The sequence below is a fragment of the Limulus polyphemus genome, unplaced genomic scaffold (assembly GCF_000517525.1).
Source record: "Limulus polyphemus unplaced genomic scaffold, Limulus_polyphemus-2.1.2 Scaffold3942, whole genome shotgun sequence".
NCBI classification, from domain to species: Eukaryota; Metazoa; Arthropoda; class Merostomata; order Xiphosura; family Limulidae; genus Limulus; species Limulus polyphemus.
This window is the reverse complement of record NW_013669552.1, coordinates 29091-56731: the sequence shown is the minus strand read 5'-3', so window position 1 is coordinate 56731 and position 27641 is coordinate 29091. Positions and strand designations below refer to the sequence as shown.

Here is a 27641-nt window from a genome sequence, read left to right as displayed (position 1 = left end):
CACCTGTTTACACATATATACTTTGTTGGATATAATAGTATATTTAATTGCATGGTTAAATATATTAGTTTCATATTTCAACCCCACTACATTTTCCATGTCCATTTTTATACATTTTGTAGCCAGTCCTTTTATTTATTTCTCAGAGAGGTCGGAACTACTTTTTGATAAACATCTTCATTGAGACTCCCGTTATTCTGTATATCTGTCTCGTCGCTCTACGGAAAGTCAGTTCGACATGAAAATAACACATCAGGATTCACCTTCGTTGATTAATTGATTTCATTATCATTCTACTGACAAGCCTTCTTGAACATTCAAATAAAGCTCTTTGAATTAGTTTGAAAGCCAAAACGTTTTAAGTATGTTTTGAGGAAGTATTTTAGCAAATCTAACTAAACAAATTTAATTAATGTCATGTTTCTTTAGAATTTTTTTAAAGAAAATGGCTGTCTCTTCTTAAAATTTCGTGCTTCGAATATTTGATCTTTTGAAATATTTGCATTTTACAGTGGGCTTATAACACTATAAATCGTGTATCGATACCACCAGCAGTGTGCATAGCATAGACAGCCCTTTGTGTAGCTTTATGCTATACAATAAACAAATCAAAAAGCTGATGTTAACGCGTACTATTTAGTAAATATTTTACAATTCGCGGGAAAATCTATCAGCCCTCTTTCCTATTACCATGAGTAGTTTATTTTTGAAGTTTAGTAGAATAATGGACCAAATTAAGCGATTATGCACTACATGTTTCTCGTTATTTCAATTGTTATCTGGGTATTAAAAATTGAAATTATCTGTTACTTTATGAATAAGAACCTAACCTGGCAGAATAATGTTGCAAGTTGGAAGGGGTATTCTTAAAATTACCGTAAGCTGTGTAAGTTACGAAGATAGTTACGACGGTGAATTTTTGGCGGCTGATAACTGAATAAGGTTAACATTGTTGAGTGACCTTTAATCACTTGGTTTGATAAAAATGATTAACTTGTGAGATTAGGTGATTGTAGATCATTAATTAATGTTAATCATACATATTACTGTTTTAATATAATGGAAGTAAGTATGTAAATAAATTTAAATTACCAAGAAATCGCTACAGTTCGGATTCAGATTTTACTAAAAATTGACCAATTAGAGTAAAGGAAAAATATATATGCAGAGGCATAGTTGCCATGTTAGGTAATTGTTGGGAAATACTTGGTTAATTCATAAATGTGAGTAAACCATATACGTATTAACAAAATAGTAATAGGATTGCTATCGCTAAATTTTAATATATTTTCATATTGTTTTGTTTCTTATATCAAACTTTATTGTGGTAAGCTTAATACCCTTTTTAGAATTGTAGAAATATGTTTGAAGGTTGTCTCTTAAGCCTATCGACTTATGCTAAGTAATAGCTGTATACCTTATTGCAATTGTATGCAACTTGTAAGTTACGATCGAAGAATAACTGTATAACTATAACTTATAAGGCGTTTCAATTTTTAGGCCTAAATTTTAATATGCTGTAGGCTTAATAATCTAAAATATTAACAATAGTTTTGAAGGTTTTCTCTTGTTTAATTTTGAGTCTATCGGCTATGCTATACTAATTTAAAATTTAAGTTGCGACCAATTCCAAAGCCTTTTTTAGTTTTTATTTCTTTTGATTGTAAAATGTAACCTGTTACTACTTTACATATAATATATTTCAATTTATTTGTTTAGTGTAGGACTAGGTGCAATATATTGTTGTAGCTCAATATGTGGGCCCTGGCCCTTTTTTTACTACTGAAGCTTGTTTTTTGAGCCTCTTAATCTGCGGTTGAAAAACAAACTTTCAAGGTCACGAATTTGAAGGAACTTACTTAAGTGTTAAGTAATACTTACCTTAATTTTGATGTGACATAAAATAATTCACCAACTCAACCCATTTCACACTAACACTGAGTAACAGTTCTTAAGTGTATGCGAATAATAATATGAAAATCATCTCGACCACCAACTTGTCTGTTGTACCTCAGTTACAATGTGATTAGCATGTTATTATTCACACTGCATTCAGAAGTTCTTTATGGTCATATGAGGATAGGTTAAAATTTCTGAAATTTTCTTTTTAGGAGTTTAAGATTGTTAATGGAATTGATAATGTTCATGCATTAACTTGTTTTCGTATTTAATAGTAATAATGGTAGGACAAAGGGACAGATTTAAACTTTGGTAGGATAGGAGTCATTTTCAGCTGAGACAGCCTTATTTTTATAATGTTGGTTGGCCTGTGGAATGGGTTGCCTTCCGACATTGTAGATGCAGTTAATGTAAATGAGTTGTATGGAAGGCTTGTTAAATATTTCAATGATAAGGGCTAGCTTTGAGTACTTTTACTTAAGAGTTTAGAATAGTGGCTGGGATGACCTAGAAGGACAAAAGAGATTCTTTGTTGTCCTTGAATTATATGTAAGTATGTCAATGTTAAGTAGTCTTCTGTTGATGCTTTGGTTGCAAAATCAATGAATGTTTGGTATGCAAAAAAAAGAGTACCATGGGATAAAGTAGTACAGGCATGTAAATATACATTATTGCAAGGATACTACTTAGCAGAGACCTGCAAAATATGTATAGTCAAATTAGCATCTATATTGAAACCTTACTAATTTTAATTAAATACAGGATTTCTACATTAATACCAAATAATTCTTATCACAGACACCAAAATCTATAAGTCCACTTGTCTTAGGCCTAACATTAGTTAAGCCTTTATTAAGTATGGTCTTTATTTGATAAGGAGATAAATTAACACTGTAACTTGTATATGTTTTTACTTTGCTTCAGTTAGGGCTAAACATTACTGTACTTTCAATAAATAAACTTGTAATATTTGATGATATCATAACATTGTACATTATAGTAAAGTTTTCTTCATTACCTGTTAAAGCCATTTCCAAACTTTTATTAACTTATAATGTTATTCTGTGAATGTTAGACCTTTTTTAAAAACTTTAATAAGCTTTTAATATGTTGTACAAAATGTCTTAAAATATGTTTACATACATTCAAGTGAAGTGCATGTGCATGCACATTTAGGTAGTAAGGTGCATGTGCATTTTAAGGAGAGACAAAAATTGAGTATTATTATTATAATAGCTGTATCACCTTGATATGACTGATCATCATTCTGTTTAAACACAACTGATTTGGAGCACAAAGGAACTCATTCTTCTGTTACCGAACTCATGCTAAGTTTGGTTATGTGTTACTTTTGTGGAAATGTGTCTAACAAGTTGCGAGAGTTTCAGGATAAAAGAATATCAATTTTTAAGGGAGCACAATATAAATGTTAAAATATTGCAGTGTCTTGGGTGAAATATACTCATTCTCAAACACAAAGAATATTACATTTTTGAACTAAGTCAAAACCCTAGCACACTGCCCCATGGCCCTTTTTTTTATTACTGTTTTTGATTAAATAAAATTAAATCAATTGTCATGAAAGTAATCAAAATTAGTGTCTCCAATTATTATTACCAGTTACTCCAATTATCAAAGTCTCATGTGAGAATAACTGATTTGAATGCAATCAATTAATGATCTCTACAATTAATTGATTGTAAAATTCCACTAATAACCCAGCTCTACTGGTGATTAGGATTTAGAATCTACTACCTAGCCATGCATAATACTTCCAACAAACTATGTGATATAACTTCACAGAAAAGGTGTGCGGCTAGTTTAGTGCATGTCAAATTCTTTGTGTGCAAAACATTTTTAAATCTAAACAGTCACTTAGAAGTAAAAAGTTAATGTTAAGGCTAACCTTAAACAAATGTATGTAGTGAAAAATTAGGTTGTATACCATGATATCATTTGAAATATAGTATGAGTATAATAACAACTCAGCTCCATTAACCAATCACATTCAATTAGCTGATCAGTACAGTGTTCCTCAAACCATGGTTACAGACAAATTAGGAAATAAATTTAATGTTGCCAGCATGTCCTTCCAGACAGTTGCCTTCCTACTAGTCAGCAGTTTAAGAAGGAAGAAAAATAAACAAAAATTCTGTGGTGAATGCTGCCAGCCACTTGCTGTGCCTCTAGTCAGCAGTTCAAAATTAGTGACAGTGGCAGATAGCCTTAGCAGCTTTGCCATAACAAAGACAGGGCAAGCAAGTTTGGTGGCAATGGGAATCGAACCTGAGGCCCTCAAATCATGAGCCCCCCCTGGAATTACTAAAGCTGAACAAACTTGAATTAAACAAAATAAACTTATAAGGCTAAGATTGATTGAAGAGCAGATAACCCACCATTTAGTTTTGTGCTTAACAACAGACAAACAGAATAGAAATATTTCAATTAATTTGGTAGTTGGAATGATTGAAAACAGTAATAATTAGAAACACTGATTTAGATTAGTTGATTATTATCATGAAAGTTGATATAATTGTAATTTGGATTAATCAAAAATGGTAATAATTAGAAACACCAATTTGAAATTCTGTAATACTGTTATTCAACAGTTCAAAAATATAACTAATAATATATGTATTATTTTCCAGATTCTCTTTTGGCACATATCAACTGGAAGTAGGTGGGCAACTTTGGTGATCTTGGTTACTGGAACCACTTGTTACAACCTAATGTTGCCAGTATCTGTTACTGTGCAGTTTTGTGTTTGGAGACCACCCAACACTAAGAACCATCAACAACATAGTGGCTATATAAAGCAGACTTTTCAGTAGCAAGTTAAAAATAATTTTTTTAATTTTGTATATTGTTTGTAGTTTTTACATGAATATCTAAAAAGCGTTATTTATTACGATCACTATAAAATATCATACATACTGTTGTGGAAGTGTTATAGTCCTTTTGATTCACATGATATAGGCTCTTATGTTATATTGTTAAAGCATATAGTGGGTAAAAATTTTGTTTTATTGAAATACTAATTTAACTGCCTCAATTGTTAGTTTCAAAATTGCCCAATAATCAAAATTATTATGAGAATCTCGGAAGACTAACTTTTGTAAAGATCAAAATGACGAACAGTCTATGTGGAGTCATTAAAAGATAGTTAAAAAGATATTAGAAACCTAAAGAAGAGTAACAGATTCTGACATCTAAATTCACTTGCTTTGAGCTATTTAATTTCTACAAGTGCCTTTTAATAATTGTTAAAAAACTACACCTGCTCTGAGTCTATCATGTCGAAGCCTCCAAATGAAAACCTTCTAACCTACATTCTTGTTGTGGTTGGTGATGGGGGTGTTGGAAAGTCTGCACTAACCATCCAGTTCTTCCAAAAACTGTTTGTAACAGATTATGATCCTACCATAGAAGACTCTTACATACAGCACACCGAAATAGATGGCCATTGGTGTATACTTGATGGTAGGTGTATACTTCAACATTACTAGACAGCTTTAGTTTTTGAAAATCAAAAATTTTATTTTCATGTGTTCTTTTAAAATCTTTTTGCTTTCATTAATTCTGATGAAAGTTTGAGGTTAAATAGGTGTAAAGAAATCTTGTACGTGTAAAAGGATTGTAAGAGTTCATGAGAGAGCTTGATGAGTACTTGGGAATCCAAACTGAATATCGGCAGATGGGCATTTGATGAAATGAATGGGAGAGTCATAATGGGCCAAGGGATCCTTTGTTGTCCCTGAAATGTTACTTATGTACATAACAGTAACTTATTCTTCATTTGATGGCTGAAATAAACAGGATCTGATATAATGAATTTAATGATGTCTGATGGTCTTATTAAGCATCCTATTGAACTCTGCAGCTGTCCACCATTGGTAAATGAGAGTTTAAAAAACATTAAGATGGTTTTAGTTTAGGAAACAATATGGAATTGTCTCTTTGAGCCATTACTATAAAGCTGCTAAAAAACATTCATATTTTGGAGATTGAATTATTTGAAAAACATAATTAATTTTCAAAATCTTATCTTAACTTTCACTCTAAACAACTCTTGTGTAACAATATTAAGTGTACTTAATTTTGTCTGTCTTTATATGCTTTTGGTTATCTCTTTGTAATTACAAATTCTTGTCGTCTTGATTCATTAACTGATAAATTTTTTATACAGAAATAGAAATACAGTTCAGATATTTTACAGAAATGACAAAAGTTAATGATTGAAATTACTTTATAATTCTGTGGTCATTTGAGTGACAGCTACATGAAAAAAAACCTTCAGGTTTAAAATCATAATGAGTGACTATACTAATTACTGGATAAAAATTATTTCATAAGAACGTTTCTGGTGTTCATTTCTTTTAAAATACTTTGCAAGCTTTCTATGAAATCCATTGTCATATAATGGTTTTGTGATAGTAGTGTAGCAACAATTTTTTTTTCTCTCAAAAATATAAAAACACTCCTGATATATTTTTATAAAATACAATTTTTGTGTTAAAAACTGATACCGACACATTTTCTACCTTAAATTTTCACAAATTATTTAAATTATGCAAGGGACTTTCTCCTTATTGCTTATTTAACCACCCACCAAATCTATTTGGACTTCCTTCATTTTTCATATATCATGTACAGTAATATAAAAAAAGAGCGTTATTTTGATGTTTGGGATGGTAGAAGCCATGGACAAGAATGTAAATTGACTATGTTTACTTTAGAAACTTAATCCGTTTTAATCGTATCAAATTTGTGGGACACTGAACAAAAACACATTAAATATACATTCATTTTTGCTGCCAAAGCAAATGGTAGATTAGTGACAGAGTATATCTGTTTTTTTTTATTATTCTCATGCTCTTTTAAGAATATAAATAAAACAAAATCATTTGCATCATATAACTTGTATAATAAAGTGGAAGTTGCATTATAAGTGAAGTAATTATTGTTACTAAGCTATTGTGTTAGTTGTCATGACAATATGGTTTGCAGGTAAATGGGGGAAAAAAAAATAAAAAAAATATTTACTCCATAAAACAATAAGGAAATAGATATATTTAAGAACTATAAAATTCATGTGTTTGAATTCATTTATTTTAACCATCCTGTATCAATTTTCCCTTTAACCCTATCAGGACGGGTCACGTGTCAAAGGCCATGTCATTGTGTTTGTTGACTCGCATTCAAAATTTTATTGAACTACTATTTTATGAACTTGTGTCCATAAGTTTGGTATCAAATTGAAGATTATAATTGAAATTTTAGTATTATAAATTAGTTTATTTCTTAATTTAAAAGTAAGTATTAAAAAACACAGCTAAACATTGATTTTTGTGTGTCACGTGGTATGTAGAATGCAGCACTGGTTCAAATTAGATGTTTGTGATGTCAAAATATTAAGTCTATAGTTCGTATGAATTAGGAAAAACTACTGATATTGACAAGCTAGAAAATAATATAAAATAAGAACCTCTTATCTTTTCTATTTGCTAAGATACCGCTCGTGTACTGAATCAAACACAGTGCCCTCATACCCACCTCCTTTTTGGAAATGCTCCCTTATATACACTTTTATATATGACATGTAAATAATAAGACAAAAGCTCAGAATGTCCCCTAGTGGTTTTATCAGCCATTTTGATGTATTATTGTGTTAATCATATTCTTTTCATAAGATTTCAAGGGGATAAGGAAAGTCTTTTCACATCCTCCACGTGGGAAATTTCATAAGGCCTAGCAACCCACGTCAAGCAGCAACCAAGTACAAAGGTCGTAAATAGAAGAGATAATTGTTTGCTTTACTTCTTTATTTACTGTTCTATTTTTTAAGAAGAAAAGTAAGTTTAAGAACTTGTTTGTAAATAGTATTAATGTATATAAATATATAATGTATAATAATTGAGTATTTTACAAAATACTAGTCCACTAAAACACAGCCAAGACAAGTCACTTCGCACAGACCAAAATTCAGTTTTATATTATTGGATATGGTATTACAGGTGCACGTATGCTGCGTCATTGTAATTTCTGTATTGTTAGCCAGGCATGGCTGGAAGGTCAATATAATAAATATATATATAATGTTATGAGATTTAAGGTCTTTAGTCTAAACATTTGTGTTTTCATGTTATAATCTGTAGTCATTCTAGAATGAAAAAAGCATAATTTATTTTCTAAATTTTTATGGTGGTTACGAGACTGGTCAGAGTTAGGGTTAAGAAAATAACCGAAAAAATATAAAGTTTTACTGAAAATAAATGTTTGAAATGTATTTAGGAGGTTTTAGAGATTACACAAATAATATTTGAGATTTTGGGGACAAACAGTAGTTTTTTTTATTTATAACATGAAAATCACTTCATACTTGGACTGGTAAGGAAACACTATTTTCAGAAACAAATCTATAATTAAAATACCTCATTAAAAATTGATTTTTTGTGTATGAATGACTTGTAATCTTTACTAAAAGTCTACCAAATTTTGTGATGATACACTGCATTAAAAGTTATACTATATATATACTTAACATGTGCAAATATATATACAAACTTGTGTATATTATACTGAACTTGTCATGAAAGGGTTAATAAATAAAATCTCCAATAAAAATGTTAGATAATTTTACAAGTTTGCTGATAACACCAAATAATTGGAGACATTAACTTTCAACTATAATTAATACAGTAATTATTTTTATATTTTTGGGTATAAGGAAAAGAAAAAAAGTACTTAGTATATAAAAATTGTATGAAAACTTGAACTAATAAGTTTTTTTTTTTTACAATTATATGTTTAACTTTTTTAAATTGAAATATATTCGTTTAAACATGAAATTTGATGGTAAACAAATTCTAAATTGTATACAGCTGTTTGTAGTATATGAACATGTAACCCTTGTTCTCAATCCTTATAAACCACGTACAGAATAGTTTTAGAAGTTGTGGTTTATTTCAGTCTTGGATACTGCGGGACAAGAAGAATTTAGTGCTATGAGAGAACAGTACATGAGGAAAGGAGACGGGTTTCTTCTTGTGTATTCGGTAACTGACAAACAAAGTTATGAAAATATACGAAACTTTCATACACAAATTTTGCGGGTGAAAGACAGGTAAGTCATTTATGAGACATATCACAAATAGTTTTCTTTAAAAAGATTATTATGATTATAAAAGTCAATAGGTTATGTTATATTTGTAGTCTTAATATTTTATTGTGCCCATCAGTCTTTATACTTAGGCCTGGCATGGACTGGTAGTTAGGGTGCTCAACTGACAATATGTGGGTTCGAATCCCTGTCACTGAATATGCTCCCCCTTTCAGCTGTGGAGGCATTATATAGTGATGGTCAATCCCACTATTTGTTGGTAAAAAGAGTAGTAGTACAAGAGTTGGTGGCGTTGACTAGCTGCATTCCCTCTAGTCTATCACTGCTAAATTAGGGATGGCTGACACAGATAGCCCTCGAGTAGCTTTGCACAAAATTAAAAAAACAAATAAAGTAAACTTTATACTTAGATTTTCTGACATAGGTAGTTGTTGTCACAAATAGCTCCTTGGATACTGTGAATGTTGACCTAAAGCTAATATGACTGGTGATTAGCAACATCAGTGTTTGTCCTTGTTGTAATTTGATTGAATTAGTTGCTTAGATTTTTTCTTCAGCATGGATATGAAGCAGATTAAATAAATCCCACATGCTGTACAATTACTGGTTTCTTAAATAGCAAATTGGAAGCAAACTGAATAGAACACTGTATGCTTAATAGGGCGAAAAAATAATGTTGATATCAGTGCAGTTTGTAAGTTTATTTTCTTACAATCTCTAAATACAGTTTTTCTGAAACGTACTGAACTTAGCTCTGATTTACTGTATGTCTTACATTAGTTTTGAAATGCGTCTTGTAACACTGTATTAGCAGGTTTTTAGCAAGCTATTAGTACGCAAGCCTGAAAGAGTACTTTGATCTGAAACAATGATGTGAGGTGAGGCATTAGAGTTATCTGTACAATTACACAGATTAAAACAGTGTTTTTATCAAATTGTGTGAAAATCGGTGGTATGTATGTATGTAATATTCTTCTCCTTTAACAGGGTGCAATGTTTTCATATTGTATAAAGTATTACTGTAAACTTGTACAGAACCAAACTGGAAGATATCAATATTATCTGTAACTGAAACATTTTATGTACAAAACCATTAGATTTATCAAGAACTTGCAAAACCTACATACCATAAAAAGACGGACCAGAAAGTATCCAAAATATTATAAGATGCATATTCTGTGGGATCATGAAATGATCAGCACGTAGCAATGTTGAAATAGACTTGTTTGGTTGAAAAACAAGTCACTCCAGTAATTAGAATGTTGGCCACCCACAAAAATGTTCATAGGTAGGCCTGGCAGGGGTGCATCCACCCATGTTGTAAAATATACTGAAATCAAATGTAAATCTTTTGTATCAAAGTGAATCTAATCAAATTATAGTTTATATATATATCATTAGTACAGAGCTTGAAAGTAGCAGTAATTAGCTGGTAAAAAGCCAGTTGGTTTTAGTGTTTAGCTAGTAAACATCAAAGGACACTGTCATTTTTTCTTACTACATGTAGTTGATAATTTATGCATAATCATAGATATTCAGAGTTATTAAAAAAGAATAACGTTTACGGAAATAACCGTTTCACAATAATTGATCAGTAAGTCTTTTCTGGTAGCGTGTCATTCTCGGTCATCTTTCAGTTTAAAATAACAAATAAAATGATCATCTTCAAATGGCGGTTCAGTTTTATACATATTAGGAAGTATAATTATTATTACAAACATAGATTCACAGTTTGATAGAATATTTAAAAATATGAAATTGAAATGATAATTCTTCCTGGGTATTCAACGTCAACTAACTAGTTATGTACACCAAGGGCAAACAACTTAATTTGTTTTGTTTTTTAAGTGTGGCTGGCACTTCGCATCAATTAACTAGTTATATCCACTAGTTATATAAAAATATCTCACAATGTCTGCACTACATTAACACATTTACATTCAAAGTATAAATAATTTTGTATTTCACAGCATAGGTCATATACATAAATAGAAAGGTAAGTATTCATGCTTCGTTCATCACTCGGTATGCTTCTACTTAATAAATGCCCAAAATACAAAAATCTTTCTCACTAGGATTGTTGAATGGAAATCTGAGTGTTTATTAAAAACCAGTTTTATTATTATTATTACATGCTAATCACTGTTCAAAGTCTAATACGCTTCTGACACTCTCCATTTTAGTTATTTTTCACACAGACAAGTAATACTTGTGCTGATACAATTTATGCATTTTACCACTCAAGTTAGCATTGATGTTGTACAATATGAATCATGTTTTAGTTGTTTCTGTCAATACTAGATAATTGTATCAGAGTGATTATTTAAAAAAACAAAAAGGAAGAGATCTTGGAGATAAAGGTTTCTAGTCGATCACAAAAATATTATTGTTATTATAAGCAAGCAGCTTATGTATCTTAATTTTGATTTGAAGTGTGGCTGGCACTTTTTTGAGTAAGTTTTAAAGTAAATGGCAAACATTTGCCAGTTGCCTTAAAAATTTATTTGAAGCTCCATAGTTATACCATTAACAAGATCTGCAAAATACAAGTTGAGTAATGAGTAGGGATGGGGGCTTGATGTAAGAACGAAGGTCACACGTTCTATGGCTATTGATTGCCACTGTAGAACTTTAAAAAAATGAGATACAATGTGTGATTCACTGTCTCCCTGTCATTTACAAAAGCTAACTCCCTTTCTTGTATGTTTATATTGTTTAGACTTTTGTTAAATAATGACAAGGAAATGTCATAAAAAATTACTTGCATACAGTTTGCAGTTTTTTTTCAGGAAGACATTAGCATTTGGTTACTCCAGATAAGCTTGCAGCAGTCTATTGAAATTAAACCATAGTCTGTTGGAATATCTACTAAAACTATTAACAGAGAATACGGGCATAAGTTTGTTGGTAGACTTGTGTATCACACAGGGTTAGGTTGTTCTGTGTAAGTTTTCTAGTAAGGAATGTTAAACGTTTCTGTAGTTAATGTGTCCTGTTTTGTGTTGTAGAGATACCTACCCAATGTTACTAGTAGCCAACAAGGTTGATCTAGTCCATCTTCGGGTTGTAACAGAAGAACAGGGACGCGAGCTTGCAGTTCAGCTCAAGGTAAGAAGAAAAGGATTGGGTAGAAAAAGTAAAGATTCAGTTCAATTATATGTAATTCAGAATAGTTAGTGTATATGAAGGAAATTTACATTTCTTTATACATCCGAATGTCGTTCCTTATAATGTTAACTGAATCAAAGGTTTTAGTATTAAAAAAATTGTTTTTATAATAATTTAGAAATAACATAAATAGAAAAGATGCATAAAACTTTTCTTAATTTAGAGTTTGGAATGTTATCCTTCTGTTTATAAACAAATTAAGTTAGATCCAAAAACAGTCTTTTCAATTTTTATTCACAAAATGTCAAAACCATTAAAACTTTAAAAATTGTACGTAATCGTTTTATTAGCTAACTTAGTAACCTGAAATAAAAAGTTGATTTGTGTGCTGAATTTTTTTTTTGTTTGTTCTATGAAACTAGCTGTATTTGCATGCTACAGAGATACTCTGTAGTTTTAGATTAAATAAAAAATCTGAAAAATTCTATATTTTTTTTAGATCCCTTACATTGAAACAAGTGCCAAAGATCCACCTCTTAATGTGGATGCTGCTTTTCATGAAGTGGTTCGAATTATCAGGTAACACTGATACTGAATATAGCTTTTAACTTTTGTAAGATATGTCAATGCTATACTGCTGAATCAATGGTTTTTGCAAGAGGTTCTAATACTATTTTTTTTAAATCAATTACCTTTGACAGAGATTTCAATGCTATACTGTTTAATAAATTATTTTTGTAAGAGATTTCAGGGTTATACTGTTGAATCAATTACATAGGTCTGCGATGGTTTTATTGTCTTGAAATTTTTACACGTTCTATGCTAATTCCTGTACGCTGAATCCGAAAATATCCATTTTTCTCCATTACGTACAGATTTTTCCCAAAACGTTGCAATGCAATACATAAAAAAAAACAAAAAAAACACAATACGTGGTTTGAGATAAAAAGATGTAGATTTCACACACAAAAAATCAGAATGACTGAGGATGCATATTTGTTTGACGTCAATGTTCTTCCCTTTTTTTCAGTTTGTTTGCATTTTTGTTAGCAAACATAATAATAAAAAATGTTCATTGTGATAAATGAAATAATAATTTGATCTAAGTAAAAGTTTTTGTTCCTTCTCGATTTGTAAAAAAAATCTTTACATCATAGAAAAAAATTAATATTATATACGAAATCTGCATAGCTAAATTATGGAAAATCCATTATTAAAACCAAAACAAATTTTATGAAGTTTAAATTTGCAGGCCTGTGTTATTTTTGTAAGAGATTTCAGAGTTATACTGCTAAATCAGTGATCTTTGGAAAATATTTTAGTATGATACAGCTAAGCCAATGTCTTTTGAAAGAGATTTCAGTGTGATACAGCTGAATGAATCACCATTTAAAGATATTTCAGTGTTTTACTGCTAAATCAATGAATTTTAAAGGGATTTCAGTGCTATAGTACTAAATCATTACACGAGTATATAAAATATTTATAGACAGTGGTGGTTACAAAAAGGAGTTTTTATTTGTTTTAAGAAATTTGTAGTTGTTTTCTTGATAACGTGTTGTCTCAAATATTCAATAAAAATGTATTTTCTTAATTAATCAGTATCTTTTAGCATTGAAAAAAATACAGTTATTTACTGTAAATATATAGATTGTACGAACTTATGTGTAAAATCTATTATTTCTAAGACTTTTACAACATTTCATGTAATAGTTTTAGATACATAATTTTTTCGTGTAATTGTACCTTTTATTGCATTTTGTAAAGTATCTTTAACTTTTAAAAAATTTATTACTCTCGACACGTACAGAAATATTGCATTATCTGTTGAAATTAATTTGTTCATCAAAGGCCTTTTCTTGGCTGAGCTGGTCTAAAATAGCAGGAAGAGTCTGTTATTAAATTAAAACAAAAGAAAAAATTAATTATTAAATGTCCTTTGAATTTTTTAGTGTAAGCTGAAAACTAAAGCTGATGTGTTAGCCTTTTGCATAGTGGAATGATAGATATACAAAATGTCCGTAACATTTATACTTCCAGTCATTAGACAGATCGCTGATCAGACTCGGTTTGGGTGGTTAACGAACCTTCGGACTGTGGGAAGAATTCCATCCAATGTACTTGTTAAGTTAACAAAATTTGAAATGTAAAGTTAGGGTAAGGGAGGTAAAAGGAAGATGGACCTGGTCATTAATTGTTTCAAAATAATCAGAAGAAATTATATTTTAAAGTGTCTTTTGGGTGTTGTTATTATGATTACTCTTCCTATCTCTTTATTAAAGAATCGAGCCAAAACAGCCCATTTTTCTTATGCTCCGGGGCAAGATAAGTAACCCTCTGTTGGAAAACAGGTTGAAATAAAGTTGTCTGCATGATTGTTTTTATATCAGAACAAAACTTGGTAAGATGAAAAACATGCTTGATAATGAAAAAAAAACTACAACAAAAAATATGTACAACAACTTTAAGACGTAGAAATTTAATAAGTTAGTTTTGACCAATAAGTTGCAAGTTGGATCAGTTTATAATATATTACAATGTTTTTAGAGGTATGGTAATACTAAAGTTGTGTAACTGAGATGCCTGGAGGGGGGGGGGGTCACCTGTTTTAACCACTTGCACCACTATACAGTAATGTGTTGTCAGTCAGTCGGTAGACACTAAAATGCCATCACATAAGGGATGCTTAACGTTGCTACTTATTACTATTTTTTAGGAACCAGCCACCACCAGTAGATAAAAAGAGGCGGAGAGATTGGTGGAAGAGGAATCGAAGATGTACACTTTTGTAGTGTTGATTTTTCACTGTGCTTGAGAAACTATCCAGATACACATAACCTGGTACAGAACATCCTTCCATTGAAGAGTCTCATAGTGACTTTTGTGCAACAGTTAGTTTTCGGTGTTGTAACTTTTTTTTGTTCACATTAATTCAACTGACAAAACCACAACAAGGCCTTTTGTTCCATCTGTCCAGCTAGATCTCCAACTTTCTGGTAACCTCTTTATCTAAATTGGACATACCACTTTCAAAATCTTAAGACCAGTGCCCCTCTGACCTTACCGAAAAAAAAGACGCGTGTCTTAATACATAAGAGATGTTACAAGAAGCTATAGTGGAAAGAACTAAGATACATTTTTACACACTTTCCATTTGTTCCTGTAGAGCTAGGATGGCACCTAAAAGGTTTTATAGAGTTTTGTATTTTATACTGTTTTTTGAACAGTTTTGATAATGGTTTATTGCATTTTGTGTGTTGTTTATTAGTGCTGTGCTACATAGAGCTGCTGCTTTCAAATGGTGGACATATTGACACACACAAACACACAGAGGAAGCGTAATCTTTTTTCCAATAAAATATTAGCTGCTACAACTAAGTTAAGTACTGAAAGAAACTCGCAGAAAATATTTATCAAAGGATGTAGAATTTATATAAATGTTTTCAATATTTTTGTCTGTTAATTTCTTTTGAGCAGGCAGGGAACTGAACTTTGTTGATCATCAGAAAGATGGTATGGCTACTGTTAAACTATGTTTTTTAATCACTGTTATTTCAGATAAATGGTTATACACTAGCTGCAAATGTGCTTGTTAAACTTCTAACTTCGTTTAGTGTTTTTCTGATACTAAGAACCTAACTGTCATATTAGAAATGTACTCTAGGATATTCATGGAAAAGTTGATATTGTTCTGGCTCTTTTAGATGATGGTGTGATTGTTTGCTTGATGATGTAATGATGTTTGGAGGATATTGTGTATGATGTGAGGGATTTTATTTGTAATAACACTGATTGGTTTTAGCAGGTCTTTTCTTGTGATTTATAAAAAAACAAATCACCACCAATTCCCTTATGAAAATGTGTAGTTGATTATTGTTAATAAACCTGGTCATGTGAAGTGGAAAATTGTATAACTTCTCGTGTTACCTTCTTTAGTTGTATTGTTAGTCTTTCGATGAAGAATGTTCAGAAGAAGGACTGTTTATAGATCTTATCAAAAGTGTAATTATTAGTATTCTTATTTATCTTTTGACAGTGTTTGGTTCTGATGTATAATCCTTTACTCACTGCTAATAACCTAAAATACTTTAGGTGTTTCTATAACATCTAACATATCTTCACAATTGACTATTCACTATTACTCGGCGGACTAACTGATTATTTATTTAATTATGAATTTTCTTTCCTCACCCAAATGTTAATTTTGATGGAGAATAGAGGGCGTAGAGGTCTAATCTATTCTTTGATTTGCTGCTGCCTCTGAAGCAGACTAACTTGGCCATATTCGTGGCTTCTCGGTGGTGCTTGGTCTCAAAAAATAAACAAGGCGTTTATGTCATCTTTTCTTCACTGAAATTCATGTATTGGTGAGGAAAGGAAATATGTAAATAAAAGTATCTTCCTTTGTTGTTTGTTCTTGAGTTATTTATTATAACCGTTTCCACATACATTATATGAACTAAGGTGGGTCGTTGAAATTATCTTCTTTCAGTTGCAGTAAGCTATCTTGATGTAAGATTTAAACTAGTCCTGTAAGTAAGTTGTCTATTAAGTTATTTTGGTTATGGTGGTTAGAATACGAGGTCAATACGTTTTATGTAATGTCTTTCATCAGAAGTGTACATTTAATTTACTACATAATTAATAGTGACTTATAGCAGTGGGCTTCAGTCTTTCCTATTCCACAAATTGGCAAAATATTTATAAAAGTTTAGGGACTTTTAGGAATACATAGGCCTGTAGTAGAGCATATAACCTATAGAACAATAGGTTTGAAGTACACAAAATGTAGCTAGTTTTACGTAGGGTTGTAAAAATAAGTTTGTAAGGACGTAGAATATGAATATTGTTCAGAAATAATTGCACTTTCATTGGATGGTTGTGCAAAATGGAAAAACACGTGAATGATTCAGGATCCATGCACCAGAGGTTGGGAACTACTGATGTAAAGAAAATGTTCGTAGCAATACTTAGCACAGTACTGTGATGAGATCTCCATCATTAGCTTTAAAATATGGAGTTTTGGATACATGAAATTCGGATCCATGCACCAGAGGTTGGGAACTACTGCTTTAGAGAAAATGTTTGTAGCAATACTTAGCACAGTACTGTGATGAGATCTCCATCATTAGCTTTAAAATATGGAGTTTTGGATACATGAAATTTAGCATCATGAGATCTTTTTTGAGTATCTTCAGTCAAAAATCTCAAGCTACACGACGTCATCCAACTTACAATATTTAGTTCCTGCTTATAAACTAAATGAGAGATGTAAACACGTTTTACCTTTGTGCTCATTATTAATTCTATTTGCAGAACAGTAAAAATATCTGTAGTTTCTAAAAGTGTTGTATAAACAAGTACATTATTTAACCCATTGTTGTTATCTGTGTTGCACTTCTAATCACGCTGAAATAAATAACCAATAATTTAGTGATTTATAAACATTAAAAATAAGAATTATTTAACAAGATTTTCTTAAGTAAAAGTTAATTTGAAGAAGTAACTTTATGAAGCCAATATTATAAAGATGGAATTGTGCTAACTAACAATATAAATGTTTAGATGAGTACAGTAGATTATGGGTTTTGACAGTTTTTTAAAGTAGAGTTACATATGGTGAAATATTATAAGACAGGTACTTCAGTCCTTAAGTTTTTGCTAAGAGCTGTAGATGAAGGCTTTCATGTTACGCTTCTCTTGCATATTACTTGTTTATGTTGTCATGGTGAAACTTTAAGTGTAGGAGAAACACGTTTCAGAAATTGGGAAAATATACACATGTGTTTGTGTGCTGACAAAGTAAATTATACTGAGCTAATGATGCAGAAAAGTACACTAATCTGTGAAACCGGATTCTCAGTTACATTACAGTTAGAATCGGTGATTTATACGGCTATTGCTGATACAAATCATGTGGCAATTATAACAAACTTATAATTCAAACCATATAGTGGCTGTAATTACAACACAGAGCACATGGTTACTAAAATTAACCAGCTGGTGTTACAGTGCACATGGTTACTAAAATTAGTCCGCTGGTGTTACAGAGCACATGGTTACTAAAATTAATCAGCTGGTGTTACAGAGCACATGGTTACTAAAATTAGTCCGCTGGTGTTATAGTGCACATGGTTACTAAAATTAATCAGCTGGTGTTACAGAGCACATGGTTACTAAAATTAATCAGCTGGTGTTACAGAGCACAAGTATATTAACTGAAAGGAAGTGGATTATTAAAACTAATACGACCAAAGGTTCTCGGCACTACATTATCAAAATACTGTTTGAAACAAATTGGTTAAAAAATAAAAATCTAAACTGATGTGGTTACTAAGTAAAGACTTGGAAACTTGAACAGTTTGATAAAGATTCTTTTTATTTTGCAAATTTGTTGATTTAATTTTCTGTAGCTCTAGTTGGAATGTTTTATAAATTCTGAAGTCAAATTGCACCTTTTAACAAGCAAAGTTCTTTACTTCTGTGTTATTTAGTGACCGGAACTTCATGCTATTTTATTTTGGCCAGTTAGTATTTTGATCTTTAATGAAAGTATGTTAATAATAAATTTTAAATTTTCAACAGTTTAAAATTTGATACACAGGACTTTTTAATGTATTCTATGTGGTCGCATTGAAAGTGAAGCAAATTCTATGGCTTTTATTCTGCAGTCATGTTTTGAAGTTGATGAACCTGAGAAACATGAATGACTTTTAGGCATTTTTGTATGACTGAATATATTATTTTGTGGTCATACTTTAACTGAACTTTTAATTAATCTTTCAAACCTGTATCTAACAAGATTTAAATGTTTTAAACGATTTGTCTGTTTCAGTAGATTCACGTGGTAGATGTCAGTTTTCATCTAAAAACTTTCACATCTGGCCAAAGTTTAGGTCCAGGAAAAAAAAAAAATTTTCTTTAAACGTTGATTTTATTTTTAGTTTGTTCCTTGGAAATTTAATTGCACAAATAGAAAATTTTTTACTAAAAACTGTTAAAAAAATATTTTTAGTTCTTAAAATGAATTTTTTTGCAGTTGGCTGGTTACTGTGGTGGAATCATTTTGTAATATGAAAAGTCTGCTGTGGTCGTAGTGTGTATGTATGTACTGTTGTGTGGTGCTTTACTGCTCATATGTGTGCTTGTTTGACGAACATTGGTTCTTATGCACGGTAAACAAAATTGTTCAGCCGATACGTTTTCAATGTACTTCTGTTTTAAGACATGATTCAGCCAGTTAATATTGCATCACCATGTACGTATCCAAGTTTTAGTTTTGTGTGTTTAATTTCACAAAAATCTGACTTCAAATAAAGAAATGTTTCCTGTACATTTTTTTTTTTATTCTTATCTATTTACCCATCACATACTGTTCAAAGTAACTAATAAATATATTCAACTGTTGTTGTTTTTTTAAATAACCAAACATTCTAGATAATGCCAAAATTATGGAAAAGAATTCCAAAACAGTTAAAGATTGTCTATCTTGTCATTACAGTAAGTACCACACATTTAATTTGATATACAAATGCTGAAATATACAATGAACAAACACTGCAAAATGCAAGTGCAGGGAGAAGTCTTATAGTCTGTTTCTGCAACATATATATTTTTATTAAGCTATTTCCGTAAAAGGTGAAATAGTAAATAATGTATATTTTGTTTATCAACATACCAATACTTTGTTTTTCCTGTAAAATAAAATATAACACTGTATTACTCCTCTCCCCTAAGAAAAATAATTATGATGGTTGAAAATTCTTAAAAAGAAAAGACATGAACGATTGAACTTATCAGTGTCATCTTAATTCTTTAAGTAAAGTTCACTTGTAACAAAATCAAAAATGGAAAACATTCATCCTTGGCATCATGTTCACAAGATCTAAAGGTTGGAAAAGTGACAGCACTCAAAATGCAAGTCTCGGCAACTTGTTCATAATGCAAAGAGGTATCTTTGTACCCAGATTAGAACTTCTAGTGACTTGCTCTCCTCACCTAAGTTTAGCAGTATTTTTGGTAAACTAATAGATCTAATTACTTGTAAAGCTTTTTTTTTATTTTTAATAGTGTCACATTTAAGAAATAAGTGTTGTTTGGCGTGATTCCACAAATTCTAGAAAGAAAGTACAAACTACAGTGGTATGAATGTAAGAATTTTTGTAATGAGATTTCCTATGAATTAGTGGAGCCAGAAAGGAACATTACATTATATGCTTTGCCTTATTTGCATTGGAATTATAGCCATTTTTGTATAGTAAAACATCTTGTTGGATAGGAAGGTACCTTCACAGATGAAAAACGGATTTAACCATTGTGAACTCTTGGTGATATGAAACTTTTAACATGGAAAAAATCTGAAATGGATGATACATTAAAAAAAAGACTACAACTTAAGAACTGGGTGTACCAAAATTATTAAATTAGCTTTACAATAAGTAATGGATAAATACCAGTTTTCTAAGAATGGACACCCAACAAACAGTCATTTTCACTGTGTTGAAAGATCAACACTAATACCACAAACATACCAAAGTTAAACGTTGTTGGGTAAGATGTTACAGAATAATGAAAACCAAAATGCAATCCAGATAATTGAAAGGGTCCAAAGACACAGGGAAAAAAAGTTAATATTCTTGAAGGTGTTACATACAAATTTAGTGACAAAAACCAACATACGTTTCATTATTTGCTGGTTCAATTTTTTTTTTTTTAATGTTTACTAAGAAATCACATTCAATCATAAATTAGTTGAAAAACAAAACTTAATCGTAGCCAAATATTCTTTCCCATACAAATTTTAAACAATTTCAGAAAAAAATACTGTGTTGCTTCACACGTGATCCTTCTTCAAAATGTTAAACAGAAGACTGGTTTATCACGATCCAAGTAAAGTCAATTTTAATCATATAGTTGTAATGTACAAATATTCTGAAAGTGAAAAAAAAAAATCACTTATCATCCTCTTTACCCATTTTAATTTTATGCTTATAATAATTTATACAGTGACAAATCAACAATTAGATTACTAGCTTTAATCATATTTTTTACCATTAAAGAAAAACTGTAGTCAGGGAACTCGTAGTAAAGTGTGAATGTAAGATAGACATGATATTTGGAACATCACTCTCAAACGTATAAACGAACTTGCTATAGGAAGCACTATACCACATGAGATGACTCCATCCCCTCATCTTAAAGGCCATTACTACAAATTACTGTAACAAATAACTAATTTGAATCAGAATTTATTACTGCAAATGGCTATTAGAAGGAATGACAAAATTTAATCACCATAATACTCGTTTTAGAAACAGTCGCACAAGGATAACAATAATCTTTAATTCCAGACTGACACAGAATATAGCAGCTGCAAATTTGAAGTGTACTTCTTCCCGAGTTTGAATCAGGACCAATACATTCCCTTATGTTTATTTACCTTACATATTTATTGGTGTTTTTTAGGATGAGGGTAAGCTAGTAACGTTTGTTGAGGTTGTGTGAAAATCATTACCTCGTTTGCATATGGTGCTGGGCTGATGACAGAGCGTGATAATTTAGAGTTCTAATGGTTGGTTTAAGAGCCTGTTATATCTATGTTCTACCTTGGGTCAGTCTCTTGTATGAGTAGTAGAAAGAGATATAAGGATGTATTTAATGACTGAAGTTAAGACTGACGAAGGATGTAGAACTGTAAAATTTAATCCTATTACTCTATAATTTTCAACCCAAACTAATACATTCACTTATGTTTATCTACTTTATATGTTTTTAAAATGTATTTCTTTACTTTAATAAATCCCATTCAGAAACTTAGTATGCAAGTTAAGAGACAGTGTTCACCTTGCCCAGTAACACATTTTAAAATTGACCATTAAATCAATGCTTTGTCTAAACTTCAGTGTTTTTATAAAATCACTAGATGTTACTTTGGGAACTTAAAATATATTACTCTCTCATTTAAAAAATATCGTCATCCTAACTCCATGACTTATGGAACTCTTATACAGTCACAACCTCTGTTATTGTTGTGCATATCATACCTGTACCTTGAGTTATGGAATTCCTGTACAATCACAACCTCTGTTATTGTATTGTGGTCCGTTGGTAGGGAAGGTAATAAAGCATCTTGATGAACAAGTTTCTTAAGTTAAAAAGTTTCAAAACAAATATTACCAGTGGTTGATGGTTTAAATAATAAACATATCAAATGATCATGAATGGTACCCTTCGACAAAAATGGTTCAAGTGTTTTAATATATATACGTTGTGGTGCTTTTCTCAAACTGGTTTTGTAAAAAGGAATGCAAACACTTGATAAAAATATCTCACAATGTCTGCAATGCATTAACACATTTACATTCAAAGTATAAATAATTTTGTATTTCACAGCATACGTCATATACATAAATAAAAAGGTAAGTATTCATGCTTCGTTCATCACTCAGTATGCTTCTACTTAATGAATGCCCAAAATACAAAAATCTTTCTCACTAGGATTGTTGAATGAAAATCTGAGTGTTTATTAAAAACCAGTTTTATTATTATTATTATTACATGCTAATCACTGTTCAAAGTCTAATACGCTTCTGACACTCTCCATTTTAGTTATTTTTCACACAGACAAGTAATACTTGTGCTAATTTATGCATTTTACCACTCAAGTTAGCATTGATGTTGTACAATATGAATCATCTTTTAGTTGTTTCTGTCAATACTAGATAATTGTATCAGAGTGATTATTTAAAAAAACAAAAAGGAAGAGATCTTGGAGATAAAGGTTTCTAGTCGATCACAAAAATATTGTTATTATTTAAATACATGTTATCAACATTAAAACAGGATGTTGGGCATCTGACTACCACAGTCTTTTAGTCAGTTTTGCCAAGTTTGTGTATTTACCACCGATTTGGGCTTCTGTTCTTGCTTTTATTTAAAGTTGCTTTAATACATGCTACTATTTTGTGTTATTATATACCATATTGGCCTGATTATAAGGCAATGTTTTTACATTTGAAATTAGGCTGTAAAATTCATAGTCACCTTATAATTGTGGCCAACCACAGGCCCCTTCCCCTACTATAGCCTGTCAAATTCCCGAATGTGCAGATAGCATCCGTCTATGCATGCGCACCAGATGTTCGCTCAAAGTCATTGCTAGTTCTTGCAACTAATCCACCTTCAGGCTGTTCAGTTATCGTACTGATTTTGTGGACCTAACAAGTGTTGTTATGACATTAAATTTTTTTCTTTCCCGTGGTTTCTGAAAATAGGGGTCGCCTTATATTCGAGATCACCCTATAATTGAGCCAATACGGTAGTTTTTTAACAGAACTACACCACTTAACATTAGTTGGCTATAGAGCAGACTGCATCTGTCGGAAAATCTAGCAACCCTGCTTCTAGTGCTGAAATGACTTGACAAAGAAGTACGTTAAACATTTTCATTTTGGCTAATTAAAAATGTTTCTATAACAAAGTGATCTACTCTTATTCTGCTAGTTGCTCCTTATCTGCTTTCAATTCATGGAGGAAGTCCAGCCTGCTTGTATAAGGAATATGGGACATCCTAAATAACACTTCATTATTACCCGTTGCCGTGTACACTTTCTTCCCATAATTTCCCATCAGATGTCTAAGAGCACGATTTCTTTGAAGCATCTTCTGGTAAAATTCAATCCCCCCTTCTATATAACCATTTCCAGTTTGTGCTGCCATTTCATCAGCATATTTGTCCCAGTATAGACTAGCATTGTCTTTTAGTGTGATAAAAATAGCAAATCCTAATAAACCACACAGGGTATACAAAGTCAGTCTTATGGGCATTCTTGCCAATCTGATCCCATACTTTGTACTTAAAGCACTGCCTAGAGAATAAGCAGAGGTGGTACTTAAAGAAAATAATCCTCCAAAAACGTAAACATAGGAAGTTGTTCCAAGATGGATTTCTCTAGCAATAGCAAACTTCTGTGCATTTTCTGACAGAATAAGAGAATCCAGGAGCTCCTGTCCAGCTGTCGATCCCCATTTAGGTTCAGAATTGTTGTAAACTTGGATTTTTGAATGATCTATTTCTTCTTTGCTGTTATAGCTAAAATGATAAGGCAAACCAATTATTGTTCCCATTTTAGTGTACGTACTTCCAGCATGGAAAGTATCAAATCCAAACACTGTAAAAAACCGTGCTAGACCTTTTTCCCGATCAGTTATTTTACATTCTTCAAGAACCTGCAAAACAAAAACAGATCATTAGTTAAAATCCTCTCCTCATAAATCTGTGTAAGTTAACATTTGTAAATACAATATACTTGCATTTATTACACTAATAGCTAGTAGAAAAGTGTGAAGTAGAACTATCATACTGAATATTCAACTTACAAAACGCACTATAGTTACACAAATTATTAATAAGAAAAATAATTACCAGCCACATACATATACACAGTAGAAAAATATATATCAATTCAAAATTTTCTTAGAAAAACATGTAAGATCTCAAGCAATACAAGAGCACAATTTTAGAGAACATAAAAAAGTGGGCTACTTTTCCTCTGCTAGCTGATCCCTATCCGCTTTTAATTCGTGAAAACTATCGTCTACTCTTAGAAGGAACATGTAACACTTCATTATTACATGTTGCTGTTTACACTTTCTTCCTATAATTTATCATGATTTATGTGTGTGATGCACTGATCTTGATATCTCAACTTCACACTAGAATAAGAGCTTTTAATTTGTGAAAACTATCGTCTACTCTTAGAAGGAACATGTAACACTTCATTATTACATGTTGCTGTTTACACTTTCTTCCTACTATAATTTATCATGATTTATGTGTGTGATGCACTGATCTTGATATTTCAACTTCACACTAGAATAAGAATTTGTTGTGTTGATCTTAATATTCAGTAAATATACAAATATGTAATAACAGAACCCCAAACACAAACACGCTTAATCTTTTCTTTAGACTATATTTAAAAAAACATCTTGAATTTTACTGACCACTGGGGGTAAGAATATATAGCAGTATGTCAACAACTCTATATCTGCTATATTTAGTGCCAATGAAGGCCTTTGCCAATACCAGGGCTCACCACATCAGCTGCATAAGACAGACACAGCAGTAGTTGAGACGCTACGGTTTACTACTGGTCAGAAGACAAGTTAGTATTAGCTGTTCTAATGTTCACAACAAGAACTGTTCTTGTGTTAACTAAATTAAATTTGTTTTTATTTTTATACACCTCATTTACTAGCCAGAATTAGGGCAGATAAATAACTGTCTATTTATCTTACCACCAATTGTTGCTACAGCAGTCACGGTAGCAACATCAATGGTAAGCACAATCCAACCAGTCACAATGGGGGGGATCAGGGATGTAAAGCACTGCCTCAAGCTGCCACATGTTGCAATCTTTAAAAAGCCTGCACACACTCATGTACATTGTTCTAAATTTCATAAATTTAATGTCAAACTAACTAGTTTTAATGCTATACTATAATAAAGTGTAGCTCATGCTTCCAGATCATTTTCATTACTTACACACACGTGTACTTTCTAGTATGAAAATATCCAAATCTGATCGGGTATCTAAAATCCGACCAATACTACCACTTGTCCCATCCATAATTAATACACTTAATTTACCCCTATAATTGCAACATTTGAAGTTGGTTTTTTTCAACAAACATAGAAAATAAGTTGTGACAAAAATCACCTTCTCAGCTCTGTCTTTTACTTCCTTTTTCAGAGGTTTCTCAACTCCCATGCTAAAGGAAAGAACAATGAAACATCAACATGAATTACTTGCTTCGATGTAATCAACAAAACTTACTTTATTAACCTTTCTATTTTTTCTTCATTATAAGAAGCTCAAATATTAAATTTAAAACAATGGAAGGAAAAATTTAGTCCAAACTGGGATTTTAATGTAATTATCTACTAATTTGGATTAACCCTCCATACAAATGTGCATGTGTATTGTGTTGACCTTAATATTTTAACTTCACACTAGATCGTTAATACGTTGTGTTGATCTTAATATTTTAACTTCACACTAGATCGTGTATACGTTGTGTTGACCTTAATATTTTAACTTCACACTAGATCGTGTATACGTTGTGTTGATCTTAATATTTTAACTTCATTCTAATTCGTGCATATCTTGTGATGATCTCAATACTTAACACTAACCAGCTGGTGTGTGCTGTGCTTATCTTAATATTTTACATAACTTAGCAGATATACACAAATGTAACAGATTAATGTAACAAACATGATTAATTTTTCCTTTAGACAACATTATCATAATGATGAATTTTACTGACCCCTGACGATGTTGAAAATATAAGAACAAGCATAAACACACACACATTTGTAAAACACTTAAGCCTTAGAGACTTATCTAATATTTGGAGAAAGCAGATAAGATACTTTAGAAATCAGGATTCAGGTTTAGTCATTGATAAGAAGTATAAACTTTTAAAAAGGTTTATTTGATAACATGATGTTTGCCACGAGTTTAAATTTTTTGAAAAATGTATTGGATGAGTACAAAGATGTGAAGAGATATGTTTATTTGTACCTTCAATACTTTGGTTTGTTATTTTTAAGGTGGAAAGGTAACGTCGATGTATTCGTTGAAAATACTCGTAATAAAACTCATGTTATTTGAGAAAACATAAAATAAAATTAGTTTACTGGGAGAAACACACAAAATATCAAATGGGGAAAAAATCAAACTTAATTTACATAAAAAACTGAAACATGGAATTACTAAGTATCTCTTTAATTACACAAACAACATCCAGGCTTTAAGTCGTTTCCACGTGAGGGTAAATGTATACCACTCGTTCATATAATCCTAAGTTTAAAAAAAATTATACAATGAACGATAATTTAAGATTTGAGAACTAAAATCACAAATGTTTACCAATTTTTGATGATTAATTAATTGTCAGGCTCGTTAATCGATTACACTCAACTCAACGATCATTCTTACAAGAGAGTCGGATAGTTTGAATAATCGAAAACAGCAATAACTGGAAACACTAATTTTGACTAGTTGATTATTTCTGTGACATTAATTAATTCAGTCACCCAACTCTACTGGTTACAGACCAAAATTAATACTTTTCCATCATTTGTTTTTTAACTTTATCTGACATATTACTTCTATAAATCGCTTTATTACAACAGTTTTACTGAGAAGGAAAAATACCAAATTGATGTGATTTGATCATAAAACTTCATTTGTAACTTAACATGTTCATTTAATGTAGAGTAAAAATCATGTGGCATTCTAAGCTCATCATATATGTTGTAGAAGAGCTACCAACCTAAAACAATATGTGTTAAAACATTTCTGTGGTATGTCTTTTCTAATCGTTCTTTGACTTGGACATTTAACAAGGATTACCTGTACCTAAGATTTGTGCTGGTAGAAAGGACAACTGAAACTTTATCAAGGTTTTATAAAAACACAATAAATTGATAATACACTATATTTAA

At 31.0% G+C, this 27641-nt stretch overlaps 2 protein-coding genes across 3 annotated transcripts; one reads left to right on the top strand and one right to left on the bottom strand.

Annotated features, from left to right (window-relative positions):
• The first annotated feature begins 1137 nt into the window (after positions 1-1137).
• On the top strand, positions 1138-19458 carry LOC106470321 (ras-related protein M-Ras-like). Of its 2 annotated transcripts, none has more exons than XM_013930870.2 (6): positions 1138-1223; positions 4548-5379; positions 8869-9022; positions 12028-12127; positions 12627-12706; positions 14844-19458. In XM_013930870.2, the coding sequence occupies exons 2-6, from the start codon at positions 5193-5195 to the stop codon at positions 14917-14919; spliced, it is 597 nt and encodes a 198-aa protein (XP_013786324.1). In that variant the 5' UTR covers positions 1138-1223; positions 4548-5192; the 3' UTR covers positions 14920-19458. The 2 variants fall into 2 exon arrangements, with proteins under 2 accessions (XP_013786324.1, XP_022254651.1); XM_022398943.1 differs by having other exon boundaries at positions 1221-1327.
• A 2355-nt stretch (positions 19459-21813) lies between these two features.
• Positions 21814-25899, bottom strand: LOC106470319 (transmembrane protein 177-like). The gene is made up of 2 exons (XM_013930866.2): positions 25849-25899; positions 21814-24355 (listed from the first exon to the last, which is right to left on the bottom strand). Exons 1-2 carry the CDS (start codon positions 25897-25899, stop codon positions 23618-23620), a joined length of 789 nt encoding a protein of 262 aa, XP_013786320.1. The 3' UTR covers positions 21814-23617.
• Between the last annotated feature and the right edge of the window lie 1742 nt (positions 25900-27641).